This window comes from Lontra canadensis, unplaced genomic scaffold (assembly GCF_010015895.1).
Source record: "Lontra canadensis isolate GAN:19392208 unplaced genomic scaffold, GSC_riverotter_1.0 scaffold101, whole genome shotgun sequence".
NCBI lineage: Eukaryota > Metazoa > Chordata > Mammalia > Carnivora > Mustelidae > Lontra > Lontra canadensis.
This window is the reverse complement of record NW_022631095.1, coordinates 2,531,448-2,555,959: the sequence shown is the minus strand read 5'-3', so window position 1 is coordinate 2,555,959 and position 24,512 is coordinate 2,531,448. Positions and strand designations below refer to the sequence as shown.

The window sequence follows — 24,512 nt, the reverse complement described above, 5'->3', positions numbered from 1 at the left end:
ATCCATTTAGAGTTTATCTTTGTATATGGTGTAGGGGAATGGTTGAGTTTCATTTTCTTCATGTGGCTGTCCAATTTGCCCAGCACCAATTACTGAAGAGACTGTCTTTTTTCTACCGCATATTTTTTCCTGCTTTGTCGAAGATTATTTGAACATAGAGTTGAGGGTCCATATCTGGGCTCTCTACTCTGTTCCATTGGTCTATGGGTCTGTTTTTGTGCTGGTACTATGCGGTCTTGGTGATCACAGCTTTGTAGAAAAGCTTGAAATCAGGCAACATGATGCCCCCAGCTTTATTTTTCTTTTTCAACATTTCCTTGGCAATTCGGGGTCTCTTCTGGTTCCATACCAATTTTAGGATTGTCCCAGTACTTTGAAAAATGTCAGTGGTATTTTGATCAGGATGGTGTTGAAAGTATAGGCTGCTCTGGCCAGCATAACATTTTAACAATGTTTATTCTTTCAATCCGTGAGCATGGAATGCTTTTCAATTTTTTTGTGTCTTCTTCAATTTCTTTGATGAGTGTTTTGAAGAGTATTCTGTAGTTCCTTGAGTATAGATCCTTTACCTCTTTGGTTGGGTTTATTCCAAGGTACCTTATAGTTTTTGGTGCTATTGTAAATGAAATCAATTCTCTTTCTACAGTTTCATTATTAGCGTATAAGAAAGCAATTGATTTCTGTGCATTGATTTTGTATCCTGCCACATTACTGAATTGCTGTATGAGTTCCAGTAATTTAGGAGTAGAGGCTTTTGGGTTTTCCACATAAAATATCATGTCTTCTGTGAAAGGAGAGTTTGACTTCTTTGCCAGTTTGAATACCTTTTCTTTGTTTTCAAAGAACTAGCTTCTAATTGTGTTGATGTGCTCTGCTGTATCTCTAGTTTCTAATTCATTGATCTCCATTCAAATCTTAATTATTTCCCTTCTTGTGTGTGGGGTTGGCTTAATTTGTTATTGATCATCAAGTTCTTTAAAGTGTAAAGAAAGTTTGTGTATTCCAGATTTTTTTTTTTTATTGAGGGTTGGATGGCTATGTTTTCCCCCTTAGAATCACCTTTGCCATATCCCATAGGTTTTGGACCAAAGTGTTTTCATTCTCACTGGTTTCCATGAATTGTTTAAGTTCTTCGATTTCCTGGTTGATCCAAACATTCTTGAGCAGGATGGTCTTTAGCTTCCAAGTGTTTGAATTTGTTCCATATTTTTTCTTGTGATTGAGTTCCTGTTTCAAAATACCATGGTCTGAGACTATGCAGGGAATAATCTCAATCTTTTGATATCGTTTGAGACCTGATTTGTGACCTAGGATGTGGTCTATTCTGGAGAAGGTTCCATGTGCCTCAAGAAGAATGAGTATTCTGTTGTTTTAGGGTAGAATGTTCTGTGTATATCTATGAGATCCATCTGGTCCAGTGTGTCATTCAAAGCTCTTGTTTCTTTGTTGATTTTCTGCTTAGATGATCTGTCTTTTGCTGAGAGTGGCATATTAAGATCCCCTACAATGAACGTATTCTTATCACCATGTCTTTTTACTTTGATTAACATTGGCTTATGTAGTTGGCTGTTTTCTTGTTGGGGGCATATTTACAATTGTTAGGTCCTCTGTTGGATAGACCCTTTAAGAATGATGTAGTGTCCTTCTGTATCTCTGACTACAATCTTTAGCTTAAAATCTAATTTGTCTGATATGAGAATCTCTACCTCAGCTTTGAGTCCCATTGCCATGGAAGAGGGTTCTCCATTCCTTCACTTTCAGTCTGGATGTATCTTTAGGTTCAACATGTGTCTCTAGTAGACCACATATGGTTGGGTCCTGTCTTTTTATCCAAACTGCAACCCTGTGACATTTTATGGGAGCATTTAGGCCATTCATGTTCAGAGTAATTATTGAAAGATAAGATTTTATTGTCATCATGTTGACTGTGAAGTCCTTGTTTCTATAGAATGTCTCTGTAAATTTCTGTTCTATATCACTCTTGGGATCTTTCTTCTTTTATAGAACCCCCTTAATATTTCCTGTAGTGCTGGCTTGGTAGTCACATAATCTTTTAGTCTTTGTTGGTCTTGGAAGCTCTTTATCCTTCCATCCATTCTGAATGTCAGCCTTGCCAGATAAAGTATTCTTGGCTGCATGTTCTTCTCATTTAGTGCCCTAAATATGTCTTGCCAGCCCTTTCTGGCTTGCCAGGTTTCTGTGGACAGATCTGACATTATTCTGATGTTCCTCCCTCTGTATGTAAGGAATCTCTTCCCCTAGCTGCCTTTAAGACATTTTCTCTGAATTTACAGATTCGTGAATTTCACAATCACATGTCTGGTGGTCTTTGTAGTCTCATTGATCTTGAGGGGTGTCCTCTCTGCCTCTAGGACACGAACACTTGTTCCATTCCCCAGATTAGGGAAATTCTCATCTAGGACTTTTCCAACTGTATCTTCTAGTCCTCTCTCTCTCTCTCCACCCCCTCAGGGATCATTGGAATGTTTCATGGCATCATTTATTTCCCTAATTCTGTTTTCATGCATTCTAAGTTGTTTGTTCCAGGCCTCCTCCTGATCCTTCTTTTCTATCAGTTTGTCTTCTAGATCACTTATTCTATCTTCTGTCCCATTTACCCTACTGTATTTAGATTAGATTGGATCTTGTTGATAGCATTTTTAAGTTCTGCCAGATCCACTCTCACTTCTGCCCTTAGAGATCCTATGTTTCCACTAACGGTTTTCTCCAACCTAGCCATTGTCTGGATAACTGTTATCCTAAATTCTATTTCTGACATCTTGCTTATGTCCATATCCAATAGTTCTGTCACAGTCTCTGAATTTTTCTTCTGTTGGGGGTTCCTCCTCCTAGTCATTCTGGTGAGAGGTGGTTGAGGGAATGTACAGAGTCCAAGCTACAGACCACAATCCAAGCAAGATGCACCTGTTTTATAGGGACTTTATAGTTCTTGGCCTCTTGTTCTTTCAGCCTATCTTCTGGGGGGAGGGGCCTGCCAAGCTGTTACTCAGGCAACCCTGTTTGGGCAGAGTTGCCTTGCCCCTGTGGTGAGGGATAGGCTCAGTATAAACTGGTTTGGGGGGGGGGGGCTTTTGTTCGCTGACAGCTTTCCCTGGTGGGTTTCTGTGTCCCTTCCAAGAGTCAGAGCAGAAGTGACTGTGTCCAAACTTCTGTCTCAGAACAGAAAGCTCACAGATGGTTCTCCAGAAGCCCCTCCAGGTGAAATTGACTCCATTTTTGTCTGTGCTGCTAAAAACTGCAGTAGCCTGGGTTGTGTGCCCCACAGCAGCACTCCCAGCCCTTGTTTTCAGGTCCAGGCATGTCTCTGCCCCTTGTGCTTCTAAAACTGCCATCCACCCCCAGTTCACACATGCACCCCTGCAGCTCCACGTTTCACCCTGGGAGGCTGCCCTAAAGTCCCTTCCCCGTGGCTACCAGTCTATGAGTCTGTGCCCAGGCCCCAGCATGGGACACATTTGTGCTCTTGTGTAATTTCACCTTCCTGGTGACAGCACTTATGGTGGCTCCCTCCCCCTTCCATTTATTTTCGATATCTTCCAGCAGAATCGCAGATCCCCACTTCATACCTTGAAACTGGCTGCTGGGGATATTCTGTTGGTATAGACCCTGATATATCTTCTTACATCTCAGGCTGATTTCATGGGTGTTCAGAGTAGTCTGGCAGATATATAGCTCAATTCAGTGGACTGGTTGAAATAGGGTCCCCTACTCCTCTGCCATCTTCAGGGATTGTGATTTTTTACTGGGGAGACAATCCTTGGTCTCCTGCTATTCTTTCTTTCTCTTCATTATTGATGTAAGCAACTCCCTAGTTGGCTGGCAATCTATTTTGCCTCTAAAAAGCCTCAGTTCTCTATTTACTGTCTGCAAAACTACCTGTGGGTCAAGTCCCCTTGGCTGCTCCTCCACCCATCCTGATCACAATGGTAATTATGGCCTCTTGGATTCTGGCAGTTAAGCACTACCCCCTGGCCAGCACATCACCATCTGTGTTAAGATAGGATTTCATCCTAATTATTGGCCTGGGAGTCAGAAGAGATGGGAAACGCCTACAGATAGAGGTAGAGGCACCTATCGCCTTGTGGGGAGGAAACTGTAGCTTTTTCAAGCACAGTGGCTTCCAATCACTGAGCAGAGGAGGTGGGTGTAAGAGAATTAGCATCTTCAGTGTCATACATCAAGCGCTCCTCCTTCATGTTTTCAGGGTCTTGGGTTTTTCCCACAGTGCCCTGACCTTAGCCTAACAGAGCTCCTTTTGCTAAATATTTAGATGTCTCTGGAACTTGCAAGTGTAACGAATAGATTCTCTGCCTGCCATTCACCTTTGTCTGACATGTAACAGTGGCTGATAAAGGCCTCTTTTAAGTACCACTGAGACTCTATGGCTCACAAGCATAGGCAGTAACTGCTTGGCAACAGCCCTTGATCTCTTATCATCCTTCTACAGGGCATCAACAAAACTCAGCAGTAATCAGCTTACTCCACTGACTTTAATTCCTGTTTGATTGCATCTCTACCACCACATTCTCCTCTAGTGGGCAAGTTTTCCTTCTTCCTATAAAATGTTTAGACTTGTACTGCTACCTTGTGGTAGGGATTGTCTGCACCCTTTTTCCTGACAAGCATCCTGTTCTCCTTGCTTCCAAGGCAAATCCACATCTTACAACCAATTTACTTATAACACTTTCAGTATTACTTGTTTTAATCTGGATCTTCTGAGAAGCAGATGCCAGGAGAGGACTAACGTGCATTGATTTTATTAGGAGGAAAGCCACTGTGAAAAATGGGGATAAATATGAAAAGGCTGAGAAAGCTGGCTGAGAGTGCAGTCAGTCTAACTCCCAGGGAAGGGGAGAGGGAGAGAAAATTGAATAGCAGCAGCCTAGGACTCACACAGTTTAAGGAGGATCTATTCAATGTAGGAAAGTTTCAGCAGGACTGTTGGGGAGGTCTTAAGGTAGAGGCAACTGTCAGAGGGGTCCTGAGTCATACAGGATTGCCTTTCTTTGTATCTCTATCAAGATTCTACCATTGGTTACAATCATGGGCAAGGTGGCAATAAAAATGTGCAACAGCTCAGAACTTTTATCACTCATGATGCTTGTAATAGGAAGATTTCAAGGAACATTCTTGTGGCTATCACTTACGACACTCAAATTTTGCATGTATTTATGTGCGCCCAGGGTGTCCAACTTTTAGAAATGGCTATAGGCCGTGTCAGTGCGGCAATGGCACTTTTCAAATGTCAGTGTACCTCAGAAATTTGTTTAGCATCCAACTCAGAAACTAGCAAACTGATTCTGTGAGGACCTGTAAGTGAGGGGAGAAGAGGGAAGGCTTAACCAAATCAATGACCACAGCCTTGTCATAGAGTGCTTTAGAAGGTCTTCCATTATGGGAACTATGGCAGGCTTATGTTGAGTCACAGATGTGACCACCTTAGTTTTTGTTTTGTTTCGTTTTGTTTTTTCCATCTTATATGTGGTAGGGACAGTATCTCACCAAATATTCCACAAGTTCTCCTGATGTTTCCCAGCCTCCTTTGAAGTTAGGGTTGTATGACTCAATTGAGCCAATGTGCCATGAGAGTGAATTATTTGTTATTACTGCCAGTTAGTGGACAGGTATGTGTTTTCCACCTTTCCTTCAGTTTTGTTGGCAATTATGGAATCATGTGTTAGGAATACAGAGCTGCAAGACTGAAGAAGCCTGGAGGGCTAGTCATCAAATAGAAGACAGACTCTGCTGCCCAGAAAAAATACTGTACCTGCACATGATGACATAAATCATCATAGAATTTAACACTGTAGAGGTAAGTGATTATTTTTCCAGAGTAATTACAGAAAACTGTCAGGTATCAAAACCTGCCTGCAATTGACTCTAAGCCATGAGGAAATGGTGTTACATTTTGATTTCTGAGAATTTACACTATTACTAAATGAAGAGTTTATACGTCGGTGTATCAGCATAACAGCACGTATTTTGACTGATACAGAATTACTAAGGCTTGCATTTCCTAAATAGGAATAGATAGCCTCAAAGTATTACACAATTGCATGATTTCCAAATTTTCACTGACCCTTCACAAAGTTTGTATGGAATTATGAGTAACAGAGAAGTTTTCTCCAGGAGACAAAACATTTTATTTCAACAGCACCCTCCTAGCTGTACATCTATCTCCTTTTCAAATCCAAAAGAAAAATAATTTTCCTGCAAGACATTTCTACTCTATCTTTGATGGAACATATGGTAGTTTTATGAGTTCTGATTTTATGAGGAACTATCATAATTTTTCTATAACAGCTTCACCATTTTGCATTCCCAACAACAGTGTGCAACAGTTCCAATTTCTCCACACCTTCACCAAAACTTGTCTATTTTTTTTAATGAGAGCAACATTTCTTGCCAGCTGGTATGAACTGGCTCCAGCATACCACTGCCAAGGTTGCTGGTCAAGAGGAAGATCCAGGTTCTGTAGGTCCCAAACTATATAAAACTTGATGAATGCTCTCTAAGAAAAAGAATATAAAATTTAAGGTCCTGACTTTGAAAAGAACTCTGTTCAAGTAAGTGGCCCTGATGCTTTTGCTTCCTTAGCTCCAAGATAAATATACTCTTGGTAAACAGGTGTCTCAAGAGGCTGAAGTGGATATACAGTTTTCAAAGAGGAGAAGCAGTAACAAGAGGAGATTGAGTAAATACCACTGCTGCGAGTCACAGGCTAGCCAAAAGCTAGGAGCTCTGAAGAGAAGGAGGGAGGTTGGACCAAGGGAAGAAGATTCAGGTCAACCTAAGGAGCATAAGGGAAAATGGGACAATCTATCTTTGGGTCATGAGACTGAACTAGCAGCCCCTCTTGGCATCACGAGATGAGGTCTTAAGCTGCTTTCACCTGATTCAGAGCCTTTTCTGGATTCAAATTGCAGTAGATAGGGTGGAAGTTGAGACTGAAAATACAGAGAAAACATCAGACATAATTTAGGTGATTCAAGTGCAGATGATTTATTATTTCATATTTTGAACCCTCAGCAGTAACAACAGAGATGAGGGTGAAATTATCTTTCCCTTCATGGTTTAGGTCAGTTTCTGATGATTTATTTGGCAATATCCTTCTTCCAGGCCAAAGTTGTTAGAGACTGTTGCTGTAAGAGAAAACAAAATAAAACACAACACAAAGTGCCAGTATTGGGTTTTTTTGTTGTTTGTTTTGTTTTGTTTTTAGCACTAATATAGGTGATTTAAAGGGCATGGTTAACTGAAGAGAAAGGATCAGGAAAATAAAAATTAATTCCAGAATAAACAATTATCTGTTACCTCAACAGCAAATATTCTTAGTTTTGTAATAGGAGTGGCTTCCTAAAATTCCCTAACCTGTTCATTTGTCTATATTTGGAAACTACTTAGGTCACTAAAACTAGGTGCCTTGTGATTTCTATTCTAAGTATATGAAAATTTTAATTTAGAATAAAAAAGAAAAAATGTGGTAATTCTAAGTAAAACATAAAAACACCAGTATACATGCACACACCCATGTGTGTACATCTGTATATTAAAATATTTTTTAAAAGATTTTTTTAATGATTTTATTTATTTACTTGACAGAGAGATCACAAGTAGGCCGAGAGGCAGGCAGAGAGAGAGGGGGAAGCAGGCTCCCTGCTGAGCAGAGAGCCCAATGTGGGGCTCAATCCCAGGACCCTGAGATCATGACCTGAGCTGAAGGCAGAGGCTTAACCCACTGAGCCACCCAGGCGCCCCTGTATATTAAAATATTTTAGCAATGATCATCCTCAGTGCTAATATTAATGATTATTTCATTCTTTTACATACCTGTATTTTTAAATGAATACTTATTTCTGGTTATAATTGTAATAAGATGCAGAATGGTTCACACACTCACATACACATAATTTATTGAATGAATTAAGAAAGGACAATCAAGGCTAGATTTGGGCACTTTCTTTTCTGGGATTTAACCGAAGACTATAATTGAACAATTGTGCTCTAAAATGTTTATCTAATGATGTTTACTATGGGCTCTTTGCAACAATGAAAAACTGGAAGTAGTCTAAATATTCATAGTAATAGGTTTTTTAAGATGAATTATTTTTCATTTTTAAATTGAATACTAAAAATATATAATAAATAAATAAATTGAATGTGATATGTCACAAAATTATGACATGGGCCTATATTTTAAGATATGTAAACTTGTACATAATGCTTTTTAAATTAAAAAAAGTGTTTTTATTGTTTTGTTTAGAAAAACATTTAAGAAGATATGCATCTATATTGTTAATGGAAATTTTCTTTAGATATTGTGATTATAAGAAACTTCATAATATGTATATCTACCAAAGTATCTGGGATATTTTAATTAATATTTGATACTACATTAAAAATCTGAAAGATGTTTTTTGAAAAATCAAAAGCTCTGTATTTTATTCATTGTTGGTTAATACTAAAGTTTATCTGGATATCATTATTTTCTTTTCATATGAATTTCAGAATCTTTTTCTCAATTCTCCCTATCCATGTATATAAAAAATATTTTGATTGAGTTTATGTTAAATATACAGAAACCTACATACACCTAGATTACTGTGGTGGAAGAGAAGATGGTAAGATTTAAAGGCATAGCAAAGGGAGAAGTAAAGAAAATCAGCTTCAAGTTAATTGGAAAGGGAAGGAAAATATTTTTGCTAATTAGACTGAAAATGCATGCAGAATTATCTTTGTCAAAATTCTGGAAAATAAGTATCAATTATAATAGAAAGTAAATATAAAACTTAAGTATGATAAATGCAGTTTTAAAAATGAAAATAAGATTTATAAATTTTATTGAAACTGGAGCACCTGCGTGGTTCAGTCAGTTGAATGGCTGATTCTTGGTTTTGGCTCAGGTCATGATCTCAGGGTGGTGAGACTGAGCCCTGAGTCAGCTCCATGCTCAGTGGGGAATCTGCAAGGAATTCTCTCCCTCTCCCTCTGCCCCTCTTCTCACTCTCTTCCTCTCTCTCTAAAATAAATAAGTCTTTAAAAAATATAATAAAAATTTAATTGAAACCTAATAGATGCTAGATGACTTAACAGTGATAACAAGGGTGCTGTACCAATATATAGTCCTACCAGCAATGTATCAGAGTCTTAATTGTTTGCTAATCTCGGCAACCCTTGATGTTGTCAGTTCTTTTAATTTTAGCCCTTTTATAGGGGTTTAGGAGACTCACATTTCTTTTAATTTGTCTTTTTCTGATAATGATGTTGAGAACTTTTCATGTTTTGAGCCCCTTCATTATTATCTTTTGTGAAGCCTCTAACCTATTAGGCAAAAAATTATTTGCCTATTAGATCCTCCCACCTTTTGTTATTGATTTGTAAGTAATTTGTATCTATTCTGAATATAAGTCCTTTTTTGGAAATATGTGTTACAAAAATCTTCTACACTGTAGCTTCCTTTTTCCCTTTAATAAGTCTTTTGGGAAGCAAAACATCTTAAATTTTTAAAAATTTTATTGTATTGTGGTAACAACACTTAAAGATTTCTTAACAGATTTCTAAGTATTGTTAATAATAGGGACAATGTTGTATATCAGATCTCTAGAGCTTATTCATTGTGCATAACTGAGACTTTATTCTCCTTGATTAACAACACCCATTATGCCTTCCTCCCAGACTGAGGTGACCACCATTCTACTCTCCATTCCTATGAGTTTCACTGTTTTAGATAGTTCACCTGGGATCTAAGTGGAATCATAAAGTTATTTGTCCTTCTATCACCAGCTTATTTTTTACTTAGTATAATGTGCTCAAGATTCACCTGTGTTGTCACATATGCAGTATTTCCTTCTTTTTTCTGATGGAGCAACATTCTATTTTATGCGTATGCCACATTTTCTATACCCATTCATCAGCTGGTGAACATTTAGTTTGTATTCACATCTTAACTATTGTAAATAGTGTTACAATGAACATGAGAATGCTAATAACACTTTGAGATCCTGATTTCAGTTCTTCAGGGAAAATATCCAGAAGTAGGATTACTGGATCATATTGAAGTTCTATTTTTAATTTTTTTGAGAAATGGTCAACAGTTTTGCATACTGGATGCAATATTTTGCATTCTCACCAACAGCGGACAATTCTTCTACACCCTTGCCAACACTTGTTGACTTATTTTTTTTTAATAATAGCCATTCTAATAGGTGATACCTCATTGTGGTTTTGATTTGCATTTTCCTGATGATTAGTGATTTTTTTTTAAGATTTTATTTATTTATTTGAAAGAAAGAGAGCACACACATGAGAAAGCATGAGCTGAGGGTGAAGGACAGGAGAGAGAGAGAGAACCAGACTCTCCACTAAGTAGGGAGCCCTACATCAGGCTCAATTGCAGGCTCCCAGGACCATGACCTGAGCCAAAGGCAGACACCCAATCAACCGAGCCCCTAGTCGCCCCATGATTAGTGATATTGACCATATTTTCATATGCCTATTGGCCATTAGTATGGCATTTTAGGAGAAGTGTCTATTGAAGTCTTAAACTCACTTTTTAGTCAGGTTATTAGGGGTTTTATGTTTTATTTTATTTTTTTTTTAATTTTATTTTTTATAAACATATCATATATTTTTCCCCCAGGGGTACAGGTCTGTGAATCACCAGGTTTACACACTTCACCGCACTCACCATAGCACATACCCTACTCAATTCCATAACCCCACCCCCCCAACCCCCCTCCCCCCAGCAAACCTCAGTTTGTTTTGTGAGATTGAGAGTCACTTATGGTTTGTCTCCCTCCCAATCCCATCTTGCTGCATTTACTCTTCTCCTACCCCCTTAACCCCCATGTTGCATCTCCTCTCCCTCATATCAGGGAGATCATATGATAGTTGTCTTTCTCCCATTGACTTATTTCGCTAAGCATGATACCCTCTAGTTCCATCCACGTCGTCGCAAATGGCAAGATTTCATTTCCTTTGATGGCTGCATAGTATCCCATTGTGTATATATACATCTTCTTTATCCATTCGTCTGTTGATGGACATCTAGGTTCTTTCCATAGTTTGGCTATTATAGACATTGCTGCTATAAACATTCGGGTGCATGTGCCCCTTCGGATCACTACGTTTGTATCTTTAGGGTAAATACCCAGCAGTGCAATTGCTGGGTCATAGGGTAGTTCTATTTTCAACATTTTGAGGAACCTCCATGCTGTTTTCCAGAGTGGTTGCACCAGCTTGCATTCCCACCAACAGTGTAGGAGGGTTCCCCTTTCTCCGCATCCTCGCCAGCATCTGTCATTTCCTGACTTGTTAATTTTAGCCATTCTGACTGGTGTGAGGTGGTATCTCATTGTGGTTTTGATTTGTATTTCCCTGATGCTGAGTGATATGGAGCACTTTTTCATGTGTCTGTTGACCATCTGGATGTCTTCTTTGCAGAAATGTCTGTTCATGTCTTCTGCCCATTTCTTGATTGGATTCTTTGTTCTTTGGATGTTGAGTTTGCTAAGTTCTTTATAGATTCTGGACACTAGCCCTTTATCTGATATGTCGTTTGCAAATATCTTCTCCCATTCTGTCAGTTGTCTTTTGGTTTTGTTAACTGTTTCCTTTGCTGTGCAAAAGCTTTTGATCTTGATTAAATCCCAATAGTTCATTTTTGCCCTTGCTTCCCTTGCCGTTGGCAATGTTCCTAGGAACATGTTGCTGCGGTTGAGGTCAAAGAGGTTGCTGCCTGTGTTCTCTCAAGGATTTTGATGGATTCCTTTCTCACATTGAGGTCCTTCATCCATTTTGAGTCTATTTTCATGTGTGCTATAAGGAAATAGTCCAATTTCATTTTTCTGCATGTGGCTGTCCAATTTTCCCAACACCATTTATTGAAGAGGCTGTCTTTTTTCCATTGGACATTCTTTCCTGCTTTGTCGAAGATTAGTTGACCATAGAGTTGAGGGTATATTTCTGGGCTCTCTATTCTGTTCCATTGATCTATGTGTCTGTTTTTGTGCCAGTACCATGCTGTCTTGATGATGACAGCTTTGTAGTAGAGCTTGAAGTCTGGAATTGTGGTGCCACCAACTTTGGCTTTCTTTTTCAATATTCCGTTGGCTATTCGCAGTCTTTTCTGGTTCCATATAAATTTTAGGATTATTTGTTCCATTTCTTTGAAAAAAATGGATGCTACTTTGATAGGAATTGCATTAAATGTGTAGGTTGCTTTAGGTAGCATAGACATTTTCACAATATTTATTCTTCCAATCCAGGAGCATGGAACATTTTTCCATTTCTTTGTGTCTTCCTCAATTTCTTTCATGAGTACTTTATAGTTTTCTGTGTATAGATTCTTAGTCTCTTTGGTTAGGTTTATTCCTAGGTATCTTATAGTTTTGGGTGCAATTGTAAATGGGATGGACTCCTTAATTTCTCTTTCTTCTGTCTTGTTGTTGGTGTAGAGAAATGCAACTGATTTCTGTGCATTGATTTTAAATCCTGACACTTTACTGAATTCCTGTACCAGTTCTAGCAGTTTTGGAGTGGAGTCTTTTGGCTTTTCCACATATAGTATCATATCATCTGCAAAGAGTGATAGTTTGACTTCTTCTTTGCTGATTTGGATGCCTTTAATTTCCTTTTGTTGTCTGATTGCTGAGGCTAGGACTTCTAGTACTATGTTGAATAGCAGTGGTGATAACGGACATCCCTGCCGTGTTCCTGACCTTAGCGGAAATGCTTTCAGTTTTTCTCCATTGAGAATGATATTTGCGATGGGTTTTTCATAGATGGCTTTGATAATACTGAGGTATGTGCCCTCTATCCCTACGCTTTGAAGAGTTTTCATCAGGAAGGGATGCTGTACTTTGTCAAATGCTTTTTCAGCATCTATGGAGAGTATCATATGGTTCTTGTTCTTTCTTTTATTAATGTGTTGTATCACATTGATTGATTTGCGGATGTTGAACCAACCTTGCAGCCCTGGAATAAATCCCACTTGGTCGTAGTGAATAATCCTTTTAATGTACTGTTGAATCCTACTGGCTAGTATTTTGGTGAGAATTTTTGCATCTGTGTTCATCAAGGATATTCGTCTGTAGTTCTCTTTTTTGATGGGATCCTTGTCTGGTTTTGGGATCAAGGTGATGCTGGCCTCATAAAATGAGTTTGGAAGTTTTCCTTCCATTTCTATTTTTTGGAACAGTTTCAGGAGAATAGGAATTAGTTCTTCCTTAAATGTTTGGTAGAATTCCCCCGGGAAGCCGTCTGGCCCTGGGCTTTTGTTTGTTTGGAGATTTTTGATGACTGTTTCAATCTCCTTACTGGTTATGTGTCTGTTCAGGCTTTCTATTTCTTCCTGGTTCAGTTGTGGTAGTTTATATGTCTCTAGGAATGCATCCATTTCTTCCAGATTGTCAAATTTGTTGGCATAGAGTTGCTCATACATAATATGTTCTTATAATTGTCTGTATTTCTTTGGTGTTAGTTGTGATCTCTCCTCTTTCATTCATGATTTTATTTATTTGGGTCCTTTCTCTTCTCTTTTTGATAAGTCTGGCCAGGGGTTTATCAATCTTATTAATTCTTTCAAAGAACCAGCTCCTAGTTTCGTTGATTTGTTCTATTGTTTTGTTTTGTTTTTTTTTTTTTTTTGGTTTCTATTTCATTGATTTCTGCTCTGATCTTTATGATTTCTCTTCTCCTGCTGGGTTTAGGGTTTCTTTCTTGTTCTTTCTCCAGCTCCTTTAGGTGTAGGTTAGGTTGTGTACTTGAGACCTTTCTTGTTTCTTGAGAAAGGCTTGTACCGCTATATATTTTCCTCTCAGGACTGCCTTTGTTGTGTCCCACAGATTTTGAACTGTTGTATTTTCATTATCATTTGTTTCCATGAATTTTTTCAATTCTTCTTTAATTTCCTGGTTGACCCATTCATTCTTTAGAAGGATGCTGTTTAGTCTCCATGTATGTGGGTTCTTTCCAAATTTCCTCTTGCGATTGAGTTCTAGCTTCAGAGCATTGTGGTCTGAAAATATGCAGGGAATGATCCCAATCTTTTGATACCGGTTGAGACCTGATTTAGGACTGAGGATGTGATCTATTCTGGAGAATGTTCCATGGGCACTAGAGAAGAATGTGTATTCTGTTGCTTTGGGATGAAATGTTCTGAATATATCTGTGATATCCATCTGGTCCAGTGTGTCATTGAAGGCCTTTATTTCCTTGTTGATCTTTTGCTTGGATGATCTGTCCATTTCAGTGAGGGGAGTGTTGAAGTCCCCTACTATTATTGTATTATTGTTGATGTGTTTCTTTGATTTTGTTATTAATTGGTTTATATAGTTGGCTGCTCCCACGTTAGGGGCATAGATATTTACAATTGTTAGATCTTCTTGTTGGACAGATCCTTTGAGTATGATATAGTGTCCTTCCTCATCTCTTATTATACTCTTTGGCTTAAAATCTAATTGATCTGATATAAGGATTGCCACTCCTGCTTTCTTCTGATGTCCATTAGCATGGTAAATTCTTTTCCACCCCCTCACTTTAAATCTGAAGGTGTCTTCGGGTTTAAAATGAGTTTCTTGTAGGCAACATATAGATGGGTTTTGTTTTTTTATCCATTCTGATACCCTGTGTCTTTTGATTGGGGCATTTAGCCCATTAACATTCAGGGTAACTATTGAGAGATATGAATTTAGTGCCATTGTATTGCCTGTAAGGTGACTGTTACTGTATATTGTTTCTGTTCCTTTCTGATCTACTAGTTTTAGGGTCTCTCTTTGCTTAGAGGACCCCTTTCAATATTTCCTGTAGAGCTGGTTTGGTGTTTGCAAATTCTTTCAGTTTTTGTTTGTCCTGGAAGCTTTTAATCTCTCCTTCTATTTTCAATGATAGCCTAGCTGGATATAGTATTCTTGGCTGCATGTTTTTCTCATTTAGTACTCTGAATATATCATGCCAGCTCTTTCTGGCCTGCCAGGTCTCTGTGGATAAGTCTGCTGCCAATCTAATATTTTTACCATTGTATGTTACAGACTTCTTTTCCCGGACTGCTTTCAGGATTTTCTCTTTGTCACTAAGACTTGTAAATTTTACTATTAGGTGACGGGGTGTGGACCTATTCTTATTGATTTTGAGGGGGGTTCTCTGAACCTCCTGGATTTTGATGCTTGTTCCCTTTGCCATATTGGGGAAATTCTCTCCAATAATTCTCTCCAATATACCTTCTGCTCCCCTCTGTTTCCTCTTCTTCTGGAATCCCAATTATTCTAATGTTGTTTCATCTTATGGTGTCACTTATCTCTCGAATTCTGCCCTCGTGGTCCAGTAGCTGTTTGTCCCTCTTTTGCTCAGCTTCTTTATTCTCTGTCATTTGGTCTTCTATATCGCTGATTCTTTCTTCTGCCTCATTTATCCTAGCAGTGAGAGCCTCCATTTTTGATTGCACCTCATTAATAGCTTTTTTGATTTCAACTTGATTAGATTTTAGTTCTTTTATTTCTCCAGAAAGGGCTTTTATATCTCCCGAGAGGGTTTCTCTAATATCTTCCATGCCTTTTTCGAGCCCGACTAGAACCTTGAGAATTGTCATTCTGAACTCTAGATCTGACATATTACCAATGTCTGTATTGATTAGGTCCCTAGCCTTTGGTACTGCCTCTTGTTCTTTTTTTTGTGGTGAATTTTTCCGCCTTGTCATTTTGTCCAGATAAGAGTATATGAAAGAACAAGTAAAATACTAAAAGGGTGGCAACAACCCCAGGAAAATATGCTTTAGCCAAATCAGAAGAGATCCCAAATCAGGGGGGGGGGGGGGAAAGGGGATATAAAGAGGTTCAGAAAGAAAAAAAGAAAAAAAAAAAGAAAAAAGAAACAAATAAAAAAAGAAAACCAATAATGAAAAAATTTAAAACAGAAAATATATATATATATATTAGATAAACTAGTTAAAAAACTTTAAAAAAGAAAAGGGTAAAAGTTAAAAAAATTTAGCAGAAGAAGAGAAAAAAAATTGAAAAAGAAAAAAAATTAACTGCAAGGCTAAAGAATCATGGGGAGAAAGCCATGAGTTCCGTGCTTTGCTTTCTCCCCCTCTGGAATTCCGCTGCTCTCCTTGGTATTGAAACTGCACTCCTTGGTAGGTGAACTTGGTCCTGGCTGGGTTTCTTGTTGATCTTCTGGTGGAGGGGCCTGTTGTAGTGATTCTCAAGTGTCTTTGCCCCAGGCGGAGTTGCACCACCCTTACCAGGGGCCAGGCTGAGTAATCTGCTCGGGTTTGCTTTCGGCAGCTTTTGTTCCCTGAGCGCTTTCCGTAAAGTTCCGGAAGTCGGGAATGAAGATGGCGGCCTCCCGGTCTCCGGCCCGGAGGAGCCGAGAGTCTGGGGCCCCACTCCTCAGTGTGCCCTCAGAGAACAGCGCCCAATTGCTCCCGTCACCCTGGCCTCCGGCCGCGCTCTGAGCTGACCAAGCCTGCGACCAGTTCAAGGTAAACCCGAGCTTAGAGCTCAGTCCTTGGCTCTGTCTCTGTAGCTGGCTTCCCCGTTCTAATACCTGCAAGCTCTGCGACACTCAGACACCCCCGATCCTTCTGTGACCCTGCGGGACCTGAGACCACACTGGCCCCGCGTGGGCTTCACCCCAGTTAAGCCTCTGGAGCGATGTCTCTCAGTGGAACAGACTTTTAAAAGTCCTGATTTTGTGCTCCGTTGCTCCGCCGCTTGCCGGGAGCCGGCCCCTCCCCCCGCGGTCTATCTTCCCGTCGCTTTGGATTCACTTCTCCGCCAGTCCTACCTTTCAGAAAGTGGTTGATTTTCTGTTTCTAGAATTGCTGTTCTTCTCTTTGATCTCCCGTTGGATTTGTAGGTGTTTGCAATCTTTAGATAAGCTATCTAGCTGATCTCCCGCAACCTGAAGTAGTCTCAGCCTGCTACTTCTCCACTATCTTTATGTTTTTTTTGTTTTTGTTTTTTGGTATTGATGATAGGAGTTCCTATTAATTAACCCTTTACCTAATACATGTTCACAAATATCTTTTCCTATTCTATAGGTTTTCCTTTCACTCCATTGAGTGTTTCCCTTGTTGTGTAGAAGCTTTTTAGTTTGATATAATTCCACTTGTCTATTTTTTTGGTTTTGCTTCCTGTAATTTTGATGCTAATCCCAGAAATCACTGCTAATGCTAATGTCATGAAGCTTTTCCCCAAAGTTTTGCCTAGGAGTTTTACAGTTTCATGTCTTATATTTGAGAGTTTAATCCATTTTGAATTGTTTTTGTGTATAGTATAAATTAAGGGTCAAATTTCATTCTTTTGCATGTGGTTATCTAATTTTCCCAACACCATTTCTCAAAGAGACTGTTTACCCCACGGTGTGTTCTTGGAATTTTTATGAAAGATCAGTTGACCATACACAGAGGAGTTGATTTCTGAGCCCTCTATTCTGTTCCATTGATCTGTCTGTATCTGCCTCTACACCAGCATCATACTGTCTTGATTACAGTAGCTTTGCAATAGAGTTGACCCTGGAACAATACACCAACCCCCAAGCAGTTAAAAATCTATGTATAACTTTTGAGTTCCCTAAAACTTAACTAATAGCCTACTGTTGACTCCAAGCCTTATTGATAAGATAAACAATTAAAAATATTTTGTGTATAGGTTATATACTGTATTCTTGCAATAAAGCTAGAGAAAATTATTACTAAGAAAATTACAAGAAAGAGAAAGTACATTTACAGCATTATACCATATTTATAAAAAAAATTGTGTATAAGTGAACACACGCAGTTCAAACTCATGTTGTTCAAGGGTTAGCTGTATATTTTGAGATTCGGAAGTGTGATGTCTCCAGCTTTTGTTCTTCTTTCTCAAGATGTTTTGGCTATTCAGGATCCATTGTGGTTCCATGTGAATTTTTTTTGTTTGTTTTTATTTCTGTGAAAAATGCCATTGGAATTTTGTTAAAATTTCATTGAATTTGTAGACAGCTTTGGTTAGTGTGGACATTTTAACAGTGTGAGTTCTTTCAATCAAGAATACAGAATGTCTTCCCATTTGTGTGTTGTTTAATTTCTTTCATCAATGTCTAATAGTTATCAATACACAAGTCTTCAACCATCTTATTTAAGTTTATTCCTAAGTATTTAATTTTTGTAGGATCCTATTGCACTTTTAGGGTTTTGACATATAAGATCATGTCATCTGCAAAGAGGAAATATTTTACTTCTTCCTTTCTGACTTCAATGCCTTTTATTTCTTTTTGTTGCTTAATTGTCCTGGCTAGAACTTCCAGTATTAAAAGACGTGTTGATAATGGGCAAACTTACCTTGTTCTAGATGTTAGACTGTTTCTCTTTAAGTTTTTCACTGTTGAGAATATTAGCTGTGAGTTCTTCATATACATCCTTTATTATATGAAGTAATCTTCCACTCCTGATTTGTCCAAAGTTTATATCATATATCAGTTTTGTCAAATGCCTTTTCTGTATGTATTAAGATGATCTTGCCATTTTTATTCTTCATTCTGATAATGTGGTGTATCATACTGATTACTTTTTATATGTTGAACCATCACTTTGTCATGAGGATGATCCCTTCAATGTGCTGTTGAACTTTATTTGCTAGTATTTTGTTGAGGACTTCTGCACCTATATCAGTCATAGATATTAGCCTGTAGTTTTCTTTTCTTGTGGTGTCCATTATGGTTTTGGTGTCAGGGTAATGTTGGTTAATAAAATGAGATAGAATGTTTTCCCTTTTCTTCAATTTCTTGAAAGAATTTGAAGAACATTGGTATTAATTCTTCCTTAAATGTTTGGTAGAATTCACCAGTAAAGCCAAACTGTCCTGGGCTTTTTTGTAGGGAGGTTTTTGATTACTGGTTCAATCTTCTTAATGCTTTTTAATCTACTCACTTTCTATTTCTTCATAATTTAGCTTTGGTAAGCTGTATGTTTTTGGAAGTTTGTTCATTTCTTTCAGAGTTTCCAGTTTGTTGGTATGTAATTGTTCATAATATTTCATGATCCTTTTCATTTTTGTAGCATCAGTTGTAATGTCTCCCCTCTCATTTCTGATTTTTATTCATATCAGTCTTTTTTTCTCTTTGTGTTATCTAGCTAAAGTTTTATTAATTTTCATTTTTAAAAAACAGTGCTTACTTTTCCTGATTTTTTTCAGTTCCTTTTCTATTCTTTATTTTGTTCATAACTGCTCTAACTTTTATTATTTCCTTCCTTCTACTAACTTTGGGCTTTGGTTTGTTCTTTTTCTCATTTCTTGGTGTCTGAAATTTAGTTGTTACTTGAGATTTCTCTACTTTAAAAAAAAAAAAAAACTGTAAGCCTTTGTTAATATAAACTTCCTTCTAAGCACAACTTTTGTCATATCCGGTAAATTTTGTTATGCTATTTTTCTATTTTCACTTATCTCAAGAAGTTTTGTTTTTAAAAAGATTATAGAATTTATCTTTTGATTTCTACTGTTTAGGGGCACCTGGGCTCAGTTGGTTAAGCATCTGCCTTCAGCTCAGGTCATGATCCCAGAGTTCTGGGATCGAGCCCCACTTTGTTGGACTCCCTGCCCAGCAGGGAGTCTGCTTCTTCCTCTGACCCTGCTCATTTTCTAACTTTCTCTGTCTCTCAAATAAACAAAATCTTTGAAAAGAAAGAAAGAATGAAAGAAAGGAAGAAAGAAAGAAAGAAAGAAAGAAAGAAAGAAAGAACTGTTTTATTTCTACATTTTTGTAAATGTTCCAGTTTTCCTTCAACTTCTGATTCCTAGTTTCATTCCATTGTGGTCAGAAAAGATACCAGTTATAATATAAATCTTTTTTAAATTTGTTAGAACTTCTTGAACTAATACATCATCTATCCTGAAGAATATTTCATGCGAATTTAAGATGTATATTCTATTGTTGTTGGGTAGACTGTTCCATTTATGTCTGCTAGGTCCCTTTGGTCTATAATGTTGCTCAAGTCTGTTGTTTTCTAATTGATTGTCTGTGTGGATGTTCTATCATAGAAAGTGAGTTACTGACTAGAATGAGATGGCAGAGGACTAGGAGACCTAAATTTCATTGGGTCCCAGGAATTTAGCTAGTTATCAAATCTTTCTAAACACCTATGACCTCAATGGAAGGTCAAAGAAAAGAATAGCAGCAACTCTATGAACAGAAAAGTGGCTCCTGTCTGGAAGGTAGGACAGGATGTGTGGAGAAGTGAATCTGAGGCAATGTATGGGAAGATACTATGCAGGGGAGAGAGCTTCCATCTGCCAGCTACAGGCAAGTGATAGAAGAGCAGAGCAAAAAATCAGAACTTTTAGAAGTCTGCTCCAGCGCGGGACATCACTCCAGCGGGCTAAGCAGTGAGTGGAACCCTCACTGGGACATTGTGGTCCCAGGACTCTCTGGGTCACAGAAGGACTGAGCATGCCTGAGTGCACCACAGCTCCCAGGTAACAGAGCAGGGACACCAACTGTAAAGAGTAAGCCAAGGAGTGGGCTCTCCATTCAGGGTTGCCATAAACCATGATCGGTGGCACAGTTGGGCCCCTGCTCTCTGAGTGGCAGATCTGGGGAGACTCCCCTTCCTCACCCAGAAGGAGAGGTGCAGAAGTCTGCTGAAGGAATCTTCTGGTTTGGACCCCAAATGGAGTCATGTGTCTGAGACAGAAATGCTTGGTTACAGGCCAGGTGAGCAAAGAGTGCAGCCAGAGACCAGGGAGAAAGGAGGGATTGACTGTTTTTGCTGAGGGCACATTGAGGAGTGGGGCCCTGAGCTCTAGGGTCCTCTGGGACCAGAGACTGAGAGACCACCATTTTCATTCTCATCCTCTAAAGCTTCAGGGAACAAAGGCTACCCAATGCAAACCTGAGCAGATTACATAGCCTAAACCCTGGAAAGGTTGGTGCAATGTCATCTGGGTCAAAGATATTTGAGAATCACTGCAGCAGGCCCCTCCACCAGAAGATCGGCAAGAACATCCAGCCAAGACCAAATTTACCTATCAATGAGAACTGCAGAACTACAGCACTAGGGCAATACAACACATTGAATTCATGACCTTTTCTCCATGATTCTTTAGTCTTTCAAAGTTAATTTTTTAAATTTTCTTTTTTTCTTCTATTTAATTTTTTAAAATTTTTCTTCTTTCTCTTTTCAACCAACTTTTCACATTATCAATTTCTAAAATCTTATTTAATCTTCATTTTTACAGTCACATTCCATCCCTTCATTGTATTTACCCTTATTTTTGTGTATGTGTTTTTCTTTCTTTAAAATTTTGGGAGATAGTTTTTTCTCACAGACTAAAATACACCCAAAATGTAGCATGTGGTTCTGTTTTATTCACCAGCCTGATAATATTCTTTTTTTTTTTCCCCTTTATCCCCAGTTTGGGGTCTCTTCTGATTTTTTTAGTGTATGTTTTTCTGGGGTCATTGTTACCCTCTTAGCATTTTGTTCTCTCATTCATCTATTCTTCTGGATAAAATGACAAAATGGAAAAACTCACCTCAAAAAAAGAACAAGAGGCAGTAGTGACTGCCATGGACCTAATCAACATGGACACTAATAAGATGTCAGAACTAGAGTTCAGAATAACAATTATAAAGATACTAGCTGAGCTTGTAAAAAGCATAGAAGATCCCAGAAAATCCCTTTCTGGATAAATAAAATCTAATCAAGTTGAAATCAAAAAGGCTATTAAAGAGGTGTTATAAAAAATGGAGGCTCTAACTGCTAGGATAAATAAGGCAGAAGAGAGAATTGGTGATATAGAAAACCAACTGATTGAGAATAAAGAAGCTGAGAAAGAGATAAACAACTACTCGATCATGAGGGGAGAATTTGAAAGATGAGTGATACCATAAAGTAAAGCAATATTAAAATAATTGGGATCCCAAAAGAAAAAGGAAGAGAGGGGCAGAAGGTATATTGCAGCTAATTATACCAGAGAATTTCCCTAACTGGGGAAGAAATTAGGCATCAAAACCCAGAAGGCACAGAGAACTTCCCCTCAAAAAATCAATAAAAATAGGTTAACACCCCAACATCTAATAGTAAAACTTAAAAGTCTCAGAGACAAAGAGAAAATCCTGAAAGCCACTCAGGACAGAGGTCTTTAACCTACAGTGGTGGAAATATTATACTGGCAGCAAACCTATCCACAGAAACCTGGCAGGCCACAAAGGACTGGCATGATCTATTCAGAGTGCTATATAAGACAAATATACAGCCAAGAATACTATATTCACTTAGGCTGTCATTGAAAATAGAAGGAGAGATAAAAATCTTACAGGACAAACAGAAAACTAAAAGAATTTGCAATCACCAAACCAGCCCTATAAGAAATATTGAAAGGGGTCCTCTAAGCAAAGAGTGCCTAAAAGTAACATAGACCAGAAAGGAACAGAAACAATATACGGTAACAGTCACCTTACCTTACCAAATAAAATGGCACTAAATTCATATCTTTCAATATTTACCCTGAATGTAAATGGTCTAAATGCCCCAATCAAAAGTCACAGGGTCTCAGATTGATTTTTTTTAAAATGACCCATCAATATGCTGTCTGCAAGACACGCATTTTAAACCCAAAGACACCTCCAGATTTAAAGTGAGGGCATGGAAGACCATTTACCATGCTAATGGACATCAAAAGAAAGCTGGGGTAGCAATCGTTATATCAGACAAGTTAGTTTTTAAACCAAAGACTATAATAAGAGATGAGTAAGGACACTATAGCATTCTTAAAGAGTCTGTCCAACAAGAAGATCTAAAACTTGTAAATATTCATGCCCTTAACATGGGAACAGCCAATTATATAAGCCAATAAATAACAAAAACAAAGAAACACATTGACAATAATACAATAATAGGAGGGGACTTTAACACCCCCCTCATTGAAATGGACAGATCATCTAATCAAAAGATCAACAAGGAATACAGGCTTTAAATGACACACTGGACCAGATGGACTTCACAGATCTATTCAGAACATTCCATTCTAAAGCAACAGAATACACATTCTTCTCTAGTGCACATGGAATGTTCTCCAGAATGGATCACATCCTGGGTCACAAATCAGGTCTCAACCAGTACCAAAAGATTGGGATCATTCCCTGCATGTTTTCAGATAACAATGCTTTGAAACTAGAACTCAACCACAAGAGGAAAGTTGGAAAGAACTAAAGTACATGGAGGCTAAAGAGCATCCTACTGAAGAATAAATGGGTCAGGGCACCTGGGTGGCTCATTAAGCAAGCGTCTGCCTTCAGCCCAGGTCTGATCCCAGGGTCCTGGGTTCAAGCCCTGTGTTGGGCTCCCTGCTCTATGGGAAGCCTGCTTCTCCTTCTCCCACTCCCCTGCTTGTGTTCCCTCTCTCATTCTCTCTCTTTGTCAAATAAATAAATAAAATCTTTAATAAAAAAAAAAAAGAATGAATGGGTCAATAAGAGATTAAAGAAGAATTTTTTAAAAATCCATGGAAACAAATGAAAATGAAAACTGGACAGTTCAGAACCTTTGGAATGCAGCAAAGGCAGTCCTAACAGGGAAGTATATAGCAATAAAAGCCTTTGATAAGAAAAAAGAAAGGTCTCAAATACACAACCTAATCCTACACCTATAGCAGCTGGAAAAAGAACAGCAAATAAAGCCTAAATGCAGCAGGAGAAGAGAAATAATAAAGATCAGAAAAGAAATCAATGAAATAGAAGCCAAAAGAACAGTAGAACTGATCAACTAAACTAGGAGCTGGTTCTCTGAAAGAATTAATAAAATTGATAAACGCCTGGTCACATTTATCAAAAAGAAAAAAGACCCAAATTAATAAAATTATGAATGAAAGAGGAGAGATCACAACCAACAGCAAAGAAATACAAACAATTATAAGAACATACCATAAGCAAATATATGCCAACAAATTAGACAATCTGGAAGAAATGGATGCATTCGTAGAGATGCATAAACTACCAAAACTGAACCAGGATGAAAAAACCTAAGTAGACCCATAACCACCAAGGAAATAGAAGCAGTAATCAAAAATCTCCCAACAAACAAGAGCCCAGGACCAGATGGATTCCCAGGGGAATTCTACCAAACATTTAAAGAAAAACTAATACCTATTCTTCTGAAACTGTTCCAAAAATTAGAAATGGAAGGAAAACTTCCAAACTCATTTTATGAGGTGAGCATTACCTTGATCCCAAAACCAGACAAAGACCCCATCAAAAAGGAGAATTACAAACCAATATCCTTGATGAACATGGATGCAAAAATCCTCACCAAAATACTAGCCAATAGGATCCAACAGTACATTAGAAGGATTATTGGCCATGACCAAGTGGGATTTATTCATGGGCTGTAAGGTTGATTCAACATCCAATGTTGAACAATGTGATACAATACATTAATAAAAGAACAAGAACCATATGATATCCTAAATAGATGCAGAAAAAGCATTAACAAAGTACAGCTTCCTTTCTTGATTAAA

The 24,512-nt window shown here is 38.1% G+C and overlaps 1 protein-coding gene across 1 annotated transcript in view; it reads right to left on the bottom strand.

Annotated features, from left to right (window-relative positions):
• Window positions 1–7,007: 7,007 nt before the first annotated feature.
• The window catches only part of LOC116855364 (disintegrin and metalloproteinase domain-containing protein 5-like), a 161,727-nt gene continuing 144,222 nt past the window's right edge, over window positions 7,008–24,512 (bottom strand). The window contains exon 22 of the mRNA XM_032838070.1: window positions 7,008–7,163. Within this exon, the coding sequence (XP_032693961.1) occupies window positions 7,151–7,163 (13 nt within the window). The 3' untranslated portion in view covers window positions 7,008–7,150. The remainder of the gene's footprint in view (window positions 7,164–24,512) is intronic.